General features: G+C 48.0%; 1 protein-coding gene across 1 annotated transcript; it reads right to left on the reverse strand.

Moving 5' to 3' along the window:
* Positions 1–10,298: 10,298 nt before the first annotated feature.
* On the reverse strand, positions 10,299–11,957 carry LOC123117297 (collagen alpha-2(I) chain). The gene is made up of 5 exons (XM_044538074.1): positions 11,640–11,957; positions 11,431–11,538; positions 11,171–11,326; positions 10,942–11,075; positions 10,299–10,839 (listed from the first exon to the last, which is right to left on the reverse strand). The coding sequence occupies exons 1-5, from the start codon at positions 11,866–11,868 to the stop codon at positions 10,513–10,515; spliced, it is 954 nt and encodes a 317-aa protein (XP_044394009.1). The 5' UTR covers positions 11,869–11,957; the 3' UTR covers positions 10,299–10,512.
* Positions 11,958–12,195: the final 238 nt, after the last annotated feature.

The following is a 12,195-nucleotide window of genomic DNA, read 5'->3' on the forward strand; positions in this document are numbered from 1 at the left end:
AAGATGTCATGCAAGTTCTTTTCCATAAGCACATATGACTATTTACGGAATACATGCCTACATTACATTGATGAATTGGAGCTAGTTCTGTGTCACCCTATGTTATAGCTATTACATGAGGAATCACATCCGGCATAATTATCCATCACTGATCCATTGCCTACGAGCTTTTCACATATTGTTCTTTGCTTATTTACTTTTCCGTTGCTACTGTTACAACTACTACAAAAACCCAAAGACATTTATCTTTACTTCTGCTACCGTTACCTTTATTATCATACCACTTTTGCTACTAAATACTTTGTTGCAGATACTAAGTTAACCAAGTGTGGTTGAATTGACAACTCAACTGCTAATACTCAAGAATATTCTTTGGCTCCCCTTGTGTTGAATCAATAAATTTGGGTTGAATACTTTACCCTCGAAAGCTGTTGCGATCCCCTACACTTGTGGGTTATCAACGGGAAGCAAAAAGGTTCTGGTGCTGCACACCAACAAGAACTTCGACCAACAGAGGACCAACTGGGTGATGCACCAGTACCACCTCGGGGACCTGGAGCAAGAGAAGAAGTGGGAGCTGGTCCTCTCCAAGATTTTCTACCAGACAAACACTAGGGCCAGGAGTAAAAGGATTATAAGTTAGTTTCGTATTGGTAGTTGTACTACCTTGTCGTCCGCAAGTTGATATAGTTGTTAACGATCTTTTGGTATGAACTTGCATTTGCTTCCAACCATCATGCCGAGGGTCGACGTGGATATAAAGCTAAATCATTTGTTTCGAAACGAATTTTCAGGCACCTGATTTTTATTTGATGGGTAGCATAAGCACCTGCCGTTCGAATTCCCAGTTCTCCAATTTTTTTGAAACAAGCGCATGCACTTATTTTCACAATGAAAAAACAATATCCCTGCTGCATCCTAGTTATCAGTCTGTACTTGCAGAATTCTCTCGTTTATTGAGCACATATATTGTTTTTTCAGGTCGAGCAAGTTTCAACTGGGTTGTAGACTACCCAGGCTTGGTTTTGTTTTTAACAGGCCCAGCCCATTACGACAACGAGGCGCAAAGATCCAGCAGGTATCTACTGGCCTTTGGCCCGCCAGCATTAGTTATATTTTGTCTTACAACATCCGCAGGCAGTTTTTTTACTGAATCAAACACACAGCCCAGTTCTATGTTCCTCTTGAAATGCATGTCCTACATCCGTTTTCTAATCTCTACCTATAGTTTTACTAGTTCATATACACGTATCATTATATTGAAAGCACATAAAATTCCCTTTTCATAGTCACATCCTTATTTTTGTTCTTTTTTCCCACCCAGCGCTGATTTTTTTACCACTGGTTTTCCCTTAAACCAACTCAATTGTCCCACGTCTTATTTGCTTATAAAAATAAAACAATTTTTTTTGGCAAATCAATAAGTTATTAAAAATGTTTATCATTTCGGGATTACAACAGCTCGGACTCTACCGAAATATGCAAAATAAGGTTGAACTTTTTGACCGTGGTCCTTGGCAGAAAATGGGCGGTAATAAATTACTTAAGAATTAGCAAATGGGCTGCAAATTATAAAAAAATAGCAAATGGGCTTTATGTTGTCTACCACAGATTTGGAGGCTGACTTGTGGGCCTACTAAGTTCATGCGTACACAAGGTTTCTCAAAAAAGAAACTTAGTCAATAATCGACTCTATCAGCGTCAGACCGTTAGATGTCAATCTAACGGCAATCGTGCTTCTTCAGTATCTGATCTTCCTGCCCCAGCCGCCCAAACCAGCGCCATCGGAACCACCTGCTCCCGCCTCCCATGGCCGGCTGTGCTGCCGGGCAGGCCTCATGGCCCCATCATACTCGCATCCCTGGCATGTCTATCCCTCTACTCACCCACACCTCCTGTTATTTTTCGGCGACGGCAGCCAAACCAGTCAACTCTTGTACTCTCCACCGCGTGGGCAGCCACTGTCGTGTCTTCTCCGGCTCCGTGTCGTTCCCTTCGTAGGCCTCATCGTCGTCCACCGCCCTGTTGCTCTTGGCGCGGCGTGGTCAACTTGGTCAATGAACGACATCCATCGGAAGTGGACTGTACATGGAGAGGCTGACAGCTGGGTCCACGGCCGCACACAAGGAAATGCCTCCTTATTATGCACAAAATAATGATCCTCCACCTGACATCTGGGACCCACTGGAAGGGCCTCTGTATTTCGTAAAAAAAAGTTCCCTGCGCTAATAGGTCGGACCCACCAACTATATCTTCGCACGCAAGGAAGTGCCTTCTTATTGTGCACAAAAAAAATGAATACTCCCCTGCCAGCTGGGACCCACCATAGTGGGAGGCTGACTTGTGGGCCTACTAAGTTGACGGGGACGGAGGGCTTTGTCAACTTAGTCAATGTATGAACGATTCTAGCTCCAGTGACCGTACGATGTTCATCCAACAGCCGTAGTGCTTCTTCAACCTCTGGTCTTCTTGCTCCAGCCGCCCAAAGCAGCGCCGGTCATGCCGCATGCTCCTGCCTCCCATGGCCGGCTATGCTGCCGCGGAGGCCTCACCGCCCCCATACTACTCCCACCGCTGGCCAGGCCATCCCTCCACTCACCCACTCCCCCTGTTATTCTGCAGCGACGGCAGCCTCACACCACAGCCGAACCAGTGAACCCTCGTACTCCTCTCCACATGGGCATCCACTGTCGCGTCTTCCCCGGCTCCATGTCGTCCCCTTCCTAGGCCTCGCCGTCGTCCACCACTGTGGTGCTCTCGGCGTGGCGTGGTCAATGTGGTCAACAACCGACTTCCATCGAAAGAGTACTGTACGTGCAGGGGCTGATAGCTGGGTCCACGACAGCTGCAAGGAAGTGCCTCCTTATTACACGCAAAATAGTTATTCATCCACCTAACAGCAGGGACCCACCGGACGGGCCACCGTATTTCGCAAAAAAAATCGTTTCCCCCTGACTGTTGGGACCCACCGGAGGGCCCACCGTATTTCGCGAAAAATGTTCCCCCCGCTGTCAGCTCGGACCCACCGGAAGTGCCTCCTTATTGTGCACAAAAAAATGAATACTCCCACTGCTAGTTGGGACCCACCTTGGTGGGAGGTTGACTTGTGGGCCTACTAAGTTGACAGGGACGGAGGGCTTTGTCAACTTAGTCAATATGAACGATTCTAGCTCCAGTGACCGTACGATGTCCATCCAACGGTCATAGTGCTTCTTCAACCTCTGGTTTTCTTGCTCCAGCCGCCCAAAGCAGCGCCGGTCATGCCGCATACTCCTGCCTCTCGTGGCCGGCTGTGTTGCCGCGGAGGCCTCACCACCCCCTATTATTCCCACCACTGGCCAGGCCCTACGGTGACGGCAGCCTCACACCACAGCCGAACCAGTGAACCCTCGTACTCCTCTCCGCGCGGGCTTCCACTGCCGCGTCTTCCCCGGCTCTGTGTCGTCCCCTTCCTAGGCCTCGTCGTCGTCCACCGCCCTGGTGCTCTCGGTGCCGCGTGGTCAACGTGGTCAAGGAACGACTTCAATTGGACGTGGACTGTACGTGGAGAAGCTGACAGCTGGGTCCACAGCCGCAGCAAGGAAGTGCCTCCTTATTACACGGAAAATAATGATTCCTCCACCTGACAGCAGGGACCCACCGGACGGGCCACCGTATTTCGTGAAAAAATGTTTCCCCCCTGACTGCTGGGACCCATCAGCTACATCTTCGCACGCAAGGAAGTGCATTCAGGCCAAAAAAAACAATTCACCCCCCTGACTGCTTGGACCCACTAGCTACATCTTCGCATGCAAGGAAGTGTCTGACAGTCGGGACCCACCTGGTCGAAGTGTACCTAGCATTGTCATTCTAGTCGCGAACGTGTACGTACATACTAGTGGATGTAGAGGCGCGCATGTGTCGTAGTAGAGGTGCGTACGTAGCATGTACACGTACGTACAGCGGCCAGTGTGCAAGAAAGAAAATACGGCCACGTACGTACATACCGGCGGGGTCTCGAACGCCTACTCGCGCATACGTACGACGAGGGCTCGTATAAATGGCTGGGTCGGAACGGAGAAACTACGTCGTCGTCGTGTTCATGGGGAGGCAACGGAATGCGTCGTGTTCATCGGGAGGCAACAGAATGCTTGTGTTCATTGGGAGGCAACGGAATGCGTGGGAGCCAACCGGCTTGGATGGAACAGGCGATGGAAACGAGGCCTGGCATACCACAGAACGGAGGAAACGACCTTGTGTTCGATCGGCCACGTTCGAAACGGGATCCTGTTCATTGGGAGGGGTCTAGCGTACCGCAAAATGGAGGAAAGGGACTTGTGTTGGACCTCCTATGGTTGGAACGGGGTCCTATTAATCGGGAGGGGTGTGGCATACCGCAAAACGGAGGAAACGGACTTGTGTTGGAGCGCTACGGTCGAAACAGGGGTCCTGTTCATCGGGAGGGTTGTGGCCTACCGCAAAACGGGACTCCACGGGATACTGTTCATCTCCACCATCAACCTCCTCCAGCCTCCACGGGCTACTGTTCATCCACCGTCGACCTCCTCCAGCCTCCACCTGCTCTTGTTCATCCACAGGCTCCTGTTCATCCAGCGCCCACCGCGCGCTACTCCACCGGCTACTGTTCAACCACCCCTCTCCATGGGCTCCTGTTCAACCACCCCTCCACGGGCTACTGTTCATCCACCCCTCCACTGTCTACTGTTCATCCAGCCCTCCACGGGGTCATCCTATTCATCCAGCCCTCCACGGGGTCCTGTTCATCCAGCACCAACCGGCTCGATCGATCGGGGTCCTGTTCATCCAGAGGCAACGCCATGGGGTCCTATTCATCCACCCCCACCACTCACTGTTCATCCAAACCCCCACTCCCACCCCCCCGCAACGCTCATTGTTCATCCAGAAGCAGCATCGATCGGCTTCAGTTAGCAGCAGTAGCGAAGGAATTGCTTGATCGGGTTCAGTTAACAGCCATCGATCGATCGCTCGGGTTCAGTAACGCGTAGCCTCCAATGCAACCGCTCGGGTTCAGTTAGGGCTCAATGCCTCGCTCGAGTTCAGTTAGAGCCAACGTCCCGCACACATGCGCATACGTGTACGAGAGAAACGTGCATCGCTCGGCCCCCGACCTCCCACCGTAACTGGGAACTCTCCAAAATTTTCCTCACCCTCACTTCTACCACGATTTTTTCCGTCATGGACGGCCAAAAGAATGTCATGCAGCTGCATCTCCGGCCCACCCAGGACGAAAAGCCAATTTCCTGTCATGATTTTTTGTCATAGAAGTAGGAGCCCACCACATCTATGATGATACCGGATTTTGTCACAATTATCGTCATAGAAGTGTCATAAGTATGACAGAAAAAAATCATTCAGCCCAAAATGTCACGGATGTGTCCTTTTTTTGTAGTGGTAGCACACGCGCGCTTTCGCGGGCTCTTTTGGCTAAAAATTGCCGTCGTCCACCTCCGTGACCACCACTCTAGTAGTGATGAGCTGGTTTGGGGTCATTACCTCTTTGCCTTCGGTTTCGACGTCGGTCTCAGTCTCTGATGCAACAGGTGGGCCCAGCAAGAACAACTGTTGATCGTCGACAAGGTTCAAAAATTCGTCGGGCGGCGTCAGAATCACCAGAACCCTGTCCTTCATCGTTGCTAGCCATGTTTCTTACGATTAAATCTAGTCAATTAATTCTAGACCTAATAAAATAAATAATGACATAAAAATGGCCTATGTTTTGCATGAACGTTGATTCCTTCCCGGTGCGGCAAATCCCGGGCACTTGATATGTCCTAGTTTGTAGCACAAGTCATGCCAAAATTCACGGAAAATTTCGGCATGACCTTTGCTAAAAAGTGGACAAATCGAGCACCTGAAATTTGCCGAAACGGAAATGAATCAACATTACGGCAAAACATAGGCCACTCGGCTTCATTCCCTGGAAACAACAAAAGGCCACTTGGACACAATCGAACCACTTCAATGTTGCATATAACAGGACATCTTAAGAATATGTACATGAGAAACTACAACAGTAGATAAACATGAGCAAACACAATTGAGGAATTTGCATATATCATGACCACTTCAAATTTGCATCTTCTAGTGTTTGACACTTCAAGAAAAATCTGCACAAATGTCATGCTCTCTCAAACTCAATTCAAAAACCAAATATAAATTATATTTAGTTAACTACTGAACTAAATTTTACTCTAAACTAAACCCTACTACCCTAATTAACATCAAGTTAAACAAACTAAATTTAAAAACTAAACCCTACTGAACTAATTAACATTTACATTATCTACTACTTAACATCTATTATTACCCTAACTGAAAAACATCTACTATTAACCCTACTGCCCTGGTTAACTAGTACCACCACCACTACTAATTAACATCTACTACTACTACTAAAAAACATTATCTATGAACCCTACTACTAATTAACATCTACTACTGCTGCTAATTAACATGGCAGGAAGAAAATGCAGAGAGAGAGAGAGGGGGGTGGGGGGCTTACAGAGAGGGGAGAGACGGTGGCGGGGAGGTGCTAGGCGACGGAGGCAGGGCGAGCTCGGGCTCGGGCGGCGACGGTCCTGGGCAGGCTCGGGCGGCAGCGGTGAGGTTAAGGGCGGCGACGGTGATGTCGAGGGCGGCCTCGGGCGACGGTGAGCTTGAGGGCGGCCTCGGGCGGCGGCGGTGAGGTTGAGGGCGTGTGCGGTCGACGGCGGAGACAGAGGAGTTGGGGGAATAGGGGGAGTGGGGGAAAGGATTTAGCAAAATTTTAAGCCCGCGGATGGTTAAGTCAAACTAGCAATAGCGCTGGTAAAAAAACGTGCTATAGCTAAGTTAGCTATAGCGGGTTCTAGCAAAACACGCTACTGCTATAGGAAGCAGTTATTTATTTTCTTTTTTCTTTTTCTTTTATCTAAGGAACATAGCTATAGCGCGGGCTTGTAAAATGCACTACTGCTATGCCTTTCTCCTTTTTTATATTTACATTTTCTTTTTTTCATTTCTCTTTTTCCTACTTCTTTCATTTTTCATTTAATTTTCTATTTTTTTATTTTATTTTCTTTTTAGCAGTATTTTTAATTTTAAATGATTGTGCATTTTGAAGGAAATTGTGCTATTTCCACTAGCACAATTTTTTCTATTTTTCATTCTATTTTTTCTCCAAAATGCACAATTTCCACTAGCTCTACTACTCGGGAGCAGCTGTATATAGCTCAGGGCGAGCAGTACACTCGCATCGCTCATGCCATCACGCGCCTTCCCACATATGCCTGGCCCAGCGAGCGGAGGCAAGGGCTACTCTCCGAACGAGAGTGCAAATCGAGCTTATGGTTGTTTATTTATTTATTGATTTTTATTATTGTAGGTTTTATTTTGATTTTAAAAAGTATTAATGAGTATTAAGAAATGTTTGAGTATTTTTAAACTATTTACAGATTTTAATACTTCGTTTATGAATTCAAAAATACTTCATGAATTTGGAAAAAAATTATGACTTTGAAATAATATCATAATTTGGATTTCTTGCAAATTAAAGAAATGTTAACCAATTTTATAAAACGTTAAAAAATTAAAATACATTTTTTAAATGATTGTGCATTTTGAAGGAAATTGTGGGAATGCAAATAAGTATTCAAGAATTTTAAAAATGATCACGGATAAAACAATTGAAGTAAAACAAGAAAGGAAAAATAGGAACTGAAACCAGGTTCTTTTAAAACAAAACCCAAGAAAACTGGTGTAGAAAATAAAAAAACGGACAGACCCTTCCCAAAACCGAGCTTAAGTTCCTAAACCGGAGGAAGAACCTTCCCAATACCGCCAGAAGGTTTCCTACACTCCCACTAATGGATTGGCATTAAAGGACTAATAGGTTAAAGGACTTTTAAGATTATAGCATTAATACTGTACAACTCGAAAATGTACATCAGTAGTGCATAATATTAGAGAAGGTTCTGCAGAACTTTATGTGTATTGCATAAATCATCGCGAGACTCCCTCTAAATCACTTGTTTAAAAATGGTAAACCTAGATATCGGGTGATGTTATACCGTCAAACGCCTGGGATTAAAAATCATGATAGTCCAATTTTTTAGCAGTCACTCGGTTTAACAGAAACTGAATCTGTCAAACAAATGGGGCAAACACTAAAGCGTCAGGAAACAACAAAATTTTATTTTGGATTAATGAATCAACGGAAATAACCACCGATTGATCTAGCATACGTATTGGCCCTAGCATACTGTTAGGATTTGAAGTGATCACTGACGCAATTTCGCACTACTGGTGGGGTGATGGTGAGAACCAACGTAAATTACACTGGTTCGCATGGTGGAAAATGTGTGTCCCAAAGGAGAGAGGAGGTATGGGATTCCGTGACATTCATAGTTTCAATTTGGCTATGCTGGCAAAACAGTGTTGGAGGCTTATTGAGAACTTTGACTCTTTGTGTGCACGAGTTTTAAGGGCAAAGTACTATCCTTCAGGTGACATTCTAAACTGCGAGTTAAAAAAGGGCTCATCTTATGTGTGGCAAAGTATATGGGCTGGGGTACAAACCTTCAAGAAAGGTTATATTTGGAGGGTAGGGGATGGAGCAAAGATCCATATTTGAGACGATTGTTGGATTCCCAACAGTTCTAATAGGAGGATCATCACTACCAGAGGTAACCGAGTTCTTACGATGGTCAGTGAGCTTATTGATCCGGCCACGAGGGAGTGGGATGAGCAGCTTATAAGAGATAATTTTTGGTCCATAGATGCTGACAGAATTCTTCAGATTCCTATCTCCTATCTTTCATCAATTAATGGAGGACTTTGTGGCGTGGCATTTAACAAAGAATGGGAGATTCAGTGTAAGGTCGGCTTATTATAAACAGTGGGAGGACACATATATTAACGGAAATTCTACTATGTTTGGCATAGGAGGATCATCGCCACACCCAATATGGAAGAAGTTATGGAGTCTAAAAGTACCAGGAAAAGTGAAGATTTTCCTGTGAAGATGCTTACACAATGCGATCCCTTGTTTCTGTGTGTTGGCAAACCGTCACATTGGGAACATCTCTCAATGCCCTATATGCAAACAAAGTGCAGAAGATATTTGCCATGCTTTATTTAAGTGCCCAAGAGCAAAGATGGTTTGGGATGCCCTCGGGTTGTATGAGGCCATTGGGAAAGCGACCCAACTTGACAGGTCAGGTGCAATGGTCATTGAGTTCCTATTATGCGATTCATCCTGTCAAATGCCATATATGCAGCCGATTTAGTTTTCAGAAATTGTTGCTACCACATGCTGGTACCTGTGGTGGCAGAGAAGATGCACTGTACGGGATGAGGAGGTGCTGTCCCCGGTGCGCACGGGTATTGCGATCCATGCCTTGACACTGAGCTATGTACGTGCGGCCGGGAAACCTGCAGCAACGCCCAGAATAAATCAGTGGAGGAGGGGACTAGCAGGACAAGTTCTGATTAATGTTGACGCTTCGTTTTCAAACCATGACTACACTGGATCATGTGGCGCGGTGGTAAGGGACTACACGGGGCAATTCGTCGCGGCCGCGACGGCGAAGTTATATCATGTACCCGACGTTGTTTCTGCAGAAGCTGCGGCCTTATTGGAGGGACAGAAGCTGGCGACAAAGTTGGGATGCAATAATATCCTAGTTCGTACGGACAATGTTACGTTAGTTGAAGCTCTGAAGGAAGATGAAGGCTACTCAATGGTGGCAGCACCAGTTTTATCTGCATGTCGTAGTGAGTTTGATAGTTTCGGAAAGGCTTTTATCGAATATTGTAATAGAGAATCTAATGTAGTCGCTCATGTGTTAGCTGAGTGGGGCCGGGAGAATCACCCCTCAGAGTGGTTCGACTCTCCCCCGGGATTCATCGTGAAATATTTAGCGGATGATGTAAGTGTAATTTGAGTTTAATAAAGCTAGCCATGATGGCCTTCCCCTAAAAAACAGGATTTGAAGTGATCATCAGTTTCATCACTAGTATAAGAAAATGTAATCTCAACACAAACTGAATCAGTACCAAGGAAGAAGCTCTCAAGTACTCGCCCTCCGTCCTAAAATTCGTGTCTTAGATTTATCTAAATACGGATGTATCAAGTCATGTTTTAGTATTAGATACATCCATATCTAGACGAATCTAAGACAAGAATTTTGGGAGGGAGGGAGTACTCATTTGGTTGAACTGAAAGTGAACCAGCCAGACAACCGAGGCAAAATCAAAGCGTAGCAATGGAAGCAAAGATTAACGAATAAGATTGCACACTGACGTCCACAGCAAGTATCATTTTATAATGTCAGAGCACTGACAAAGGAAACAATCAAGTATATGATCTACTGTATCTGTATGTATGTATGTATGTATTGCCACATTTGGCCACATCTTTGTCGAAACAGAGCAAGCAGAAAAGGCTGCCGGAGTTCAGAAGACATTCTCACTCACAGTACAGCAGATTGGAGCGAGGAGATATGATATGAGCTAGCCGAGCCCTGGCGGTGGCGGGCCGTTGATGTGGCAAAACCTGCACGCCCTGTTGCCGGTGCCCAAGGGGTGGTCGCAAGCCGGGCAGATCGGGCCCCAACCGACGGCCGAGCTCGAGCTGGAGCTGGAAGAAGGCCTAATGGCCGCAGCCCCTGGAGGCGGATGCACGTAGCGGATCTCCGGGTGCTTCTCAAGCACGTCGCTGATGACGATCTTGGTGTAGCAATCCACGCACAATGGCGCCACTCCCCCAAACACGACCGGTGGGGGCTTCTTGCAACAAGGGCACACCTCAACGCTTGCGCACGAGATCGCCCAAGAAGGCTGTTCACCAATGCAAAGATCCAAGAAGAAATCAATGAGTTCATGGCGGCAGGACAAGCCCAAATAACGAATGAATGGAAAATAATGCGTAGCAAATTTTACCCCGCCGGAGCCGGAGTGGCCGCGGGGCTGCCCTGTTCCTGGATGCAAGGGGCCCGCGATCTGGTTCTGGCCGGGGAGCGAACAATGGCCGGTCAGCGCGTGGTACTGGTAGGTGAAGGGCGGACGCCCACCGGCTGCAACAGAAACCAAGAAATCCAACTCCGACGTCAATGAAGAACCAAGAACCGCACGGACCAATGAATGGCGCTTTTCATGGGAGTGAACTCGCCTGGATTGCCCAGCGGCGGCCGGAGCATCCCCAGAGAGTGGCCGCGCAGCTGCCCTGTTCCTGTCTGCCTGGGGCCGGAGATCTGGCTCTGGCCGGAGAGCGAACCATTGCCGGTCGGCGCGTGGTACTGGTACGGGAAGGGCGCACTCCCAACGGCTGCAACAGAAACCAAGAAATCGAACTCCGACATCAATGAAGAACCAAGAACCGCATGAATCAGAATCCCAGCGGCGGCCGGAGCATCCTGGGAAGGAACGCACCTGGATTACCCAGCGGCGGCCGGAGCATCCCCTGAGATGGCGCCCTCCTATGCGGCTGCGGCTGGGAGAATCCCCTGTACCCCGACCCGCCCCCGGCCCCGCGAGCAGCTGCAAGAAACGAAGGTATGGGAAGTTACAATTCAAGAACCGGCATAACGCAAGAACGATGGACGAGCTCGCTCCTATGATTTGATTTCTTTGGCACCCACCTCCACCGAACTGGGAAGAGCCGCCGGCGGAGCCTGTAGTCGCCGCCGTCAGCCCCGCAAGCGCCTGCGAAGTCCCGGCAATGCCGTCGCCGGCTGCATTCGCCGTCCGCCCTGCAGTGTTCGCCGATGTACCGGCAAGGTCGTCGCCGGTTGTAGGATCCCTCCGCGCAGCCGGGTGCCTTGTCCCGGTAAGGTTGTCGTCGGCCTTCCGCTTGCCCTTGCTCGTCATCTCGCCTCGGTCGAACAGCTTCCGATGAATAGGAGAAGGAAGGAAGCTACGAGAAACGATGGGAGGGGAGGAAGGAAGGCGAGGGAGGGTATATAGACGACTGACAGAGCGTCTCCCGCTGTAACCGATTTCAAGAAGAGATTCAGGTCGGTTGATTTGGGGGGGAAGAAGACAGGAACAGATTCAGAAATGGGCCTAATGCATTTTTGATAGCCCAGCCAATGGCCCAAATAAGTTGGCTAGTTTTCCAATCACGTTCCGACTAGCTCGCCAGGGCGCACCCACTGCACCTCCGTGGTTCCCTAGGTTAACGGTGACCAGTTGACA

Source organism: Triticum aestivum, chromosome 5B (assembly GCF_018294505.1).
Source record: "Triticum aestivum cultivar Chinese Spring chromosome 5B, IWGSC CS RefSeq v2.1, whole genome shotgun sequence".
Taxonomy (NCBI): domain Eukaryota; kingdom Viridiplantae; phylum Streptophyta; class Magnoliopsida; order Poales; family Poaceae; genus Triticum; species Triticum aestivum.

What these genes read in the sequence shown, in the direction of transcription:
- LOC123117297 (XM_044538074.1), bottom strand. Translation starts at nt 11,868, where the DNA reads ATGACGAGCAAGGGCAAGCGGAAGGCCGACGACAACCTTACCGGGACA. An exon ending in CTCTTCCCAGTTCGGTGGAG is followed by an intron (nt 11,539 to 11,639) that starts GTGGGTGCCAAA and finishes CGTTTCTTGCAG; the next exon opens with CTGCTCGCGGGGCCGGGGGC. An exon ending in GCCACTCCGGCTCCGGCGGG is followed by an intron (nt 10,840 to 10,941) that starts GTAAAATTTGCT and finishes ATTGGTGAACAG; the next exon opens with CCTTCTTGGGCGATCTCGTG.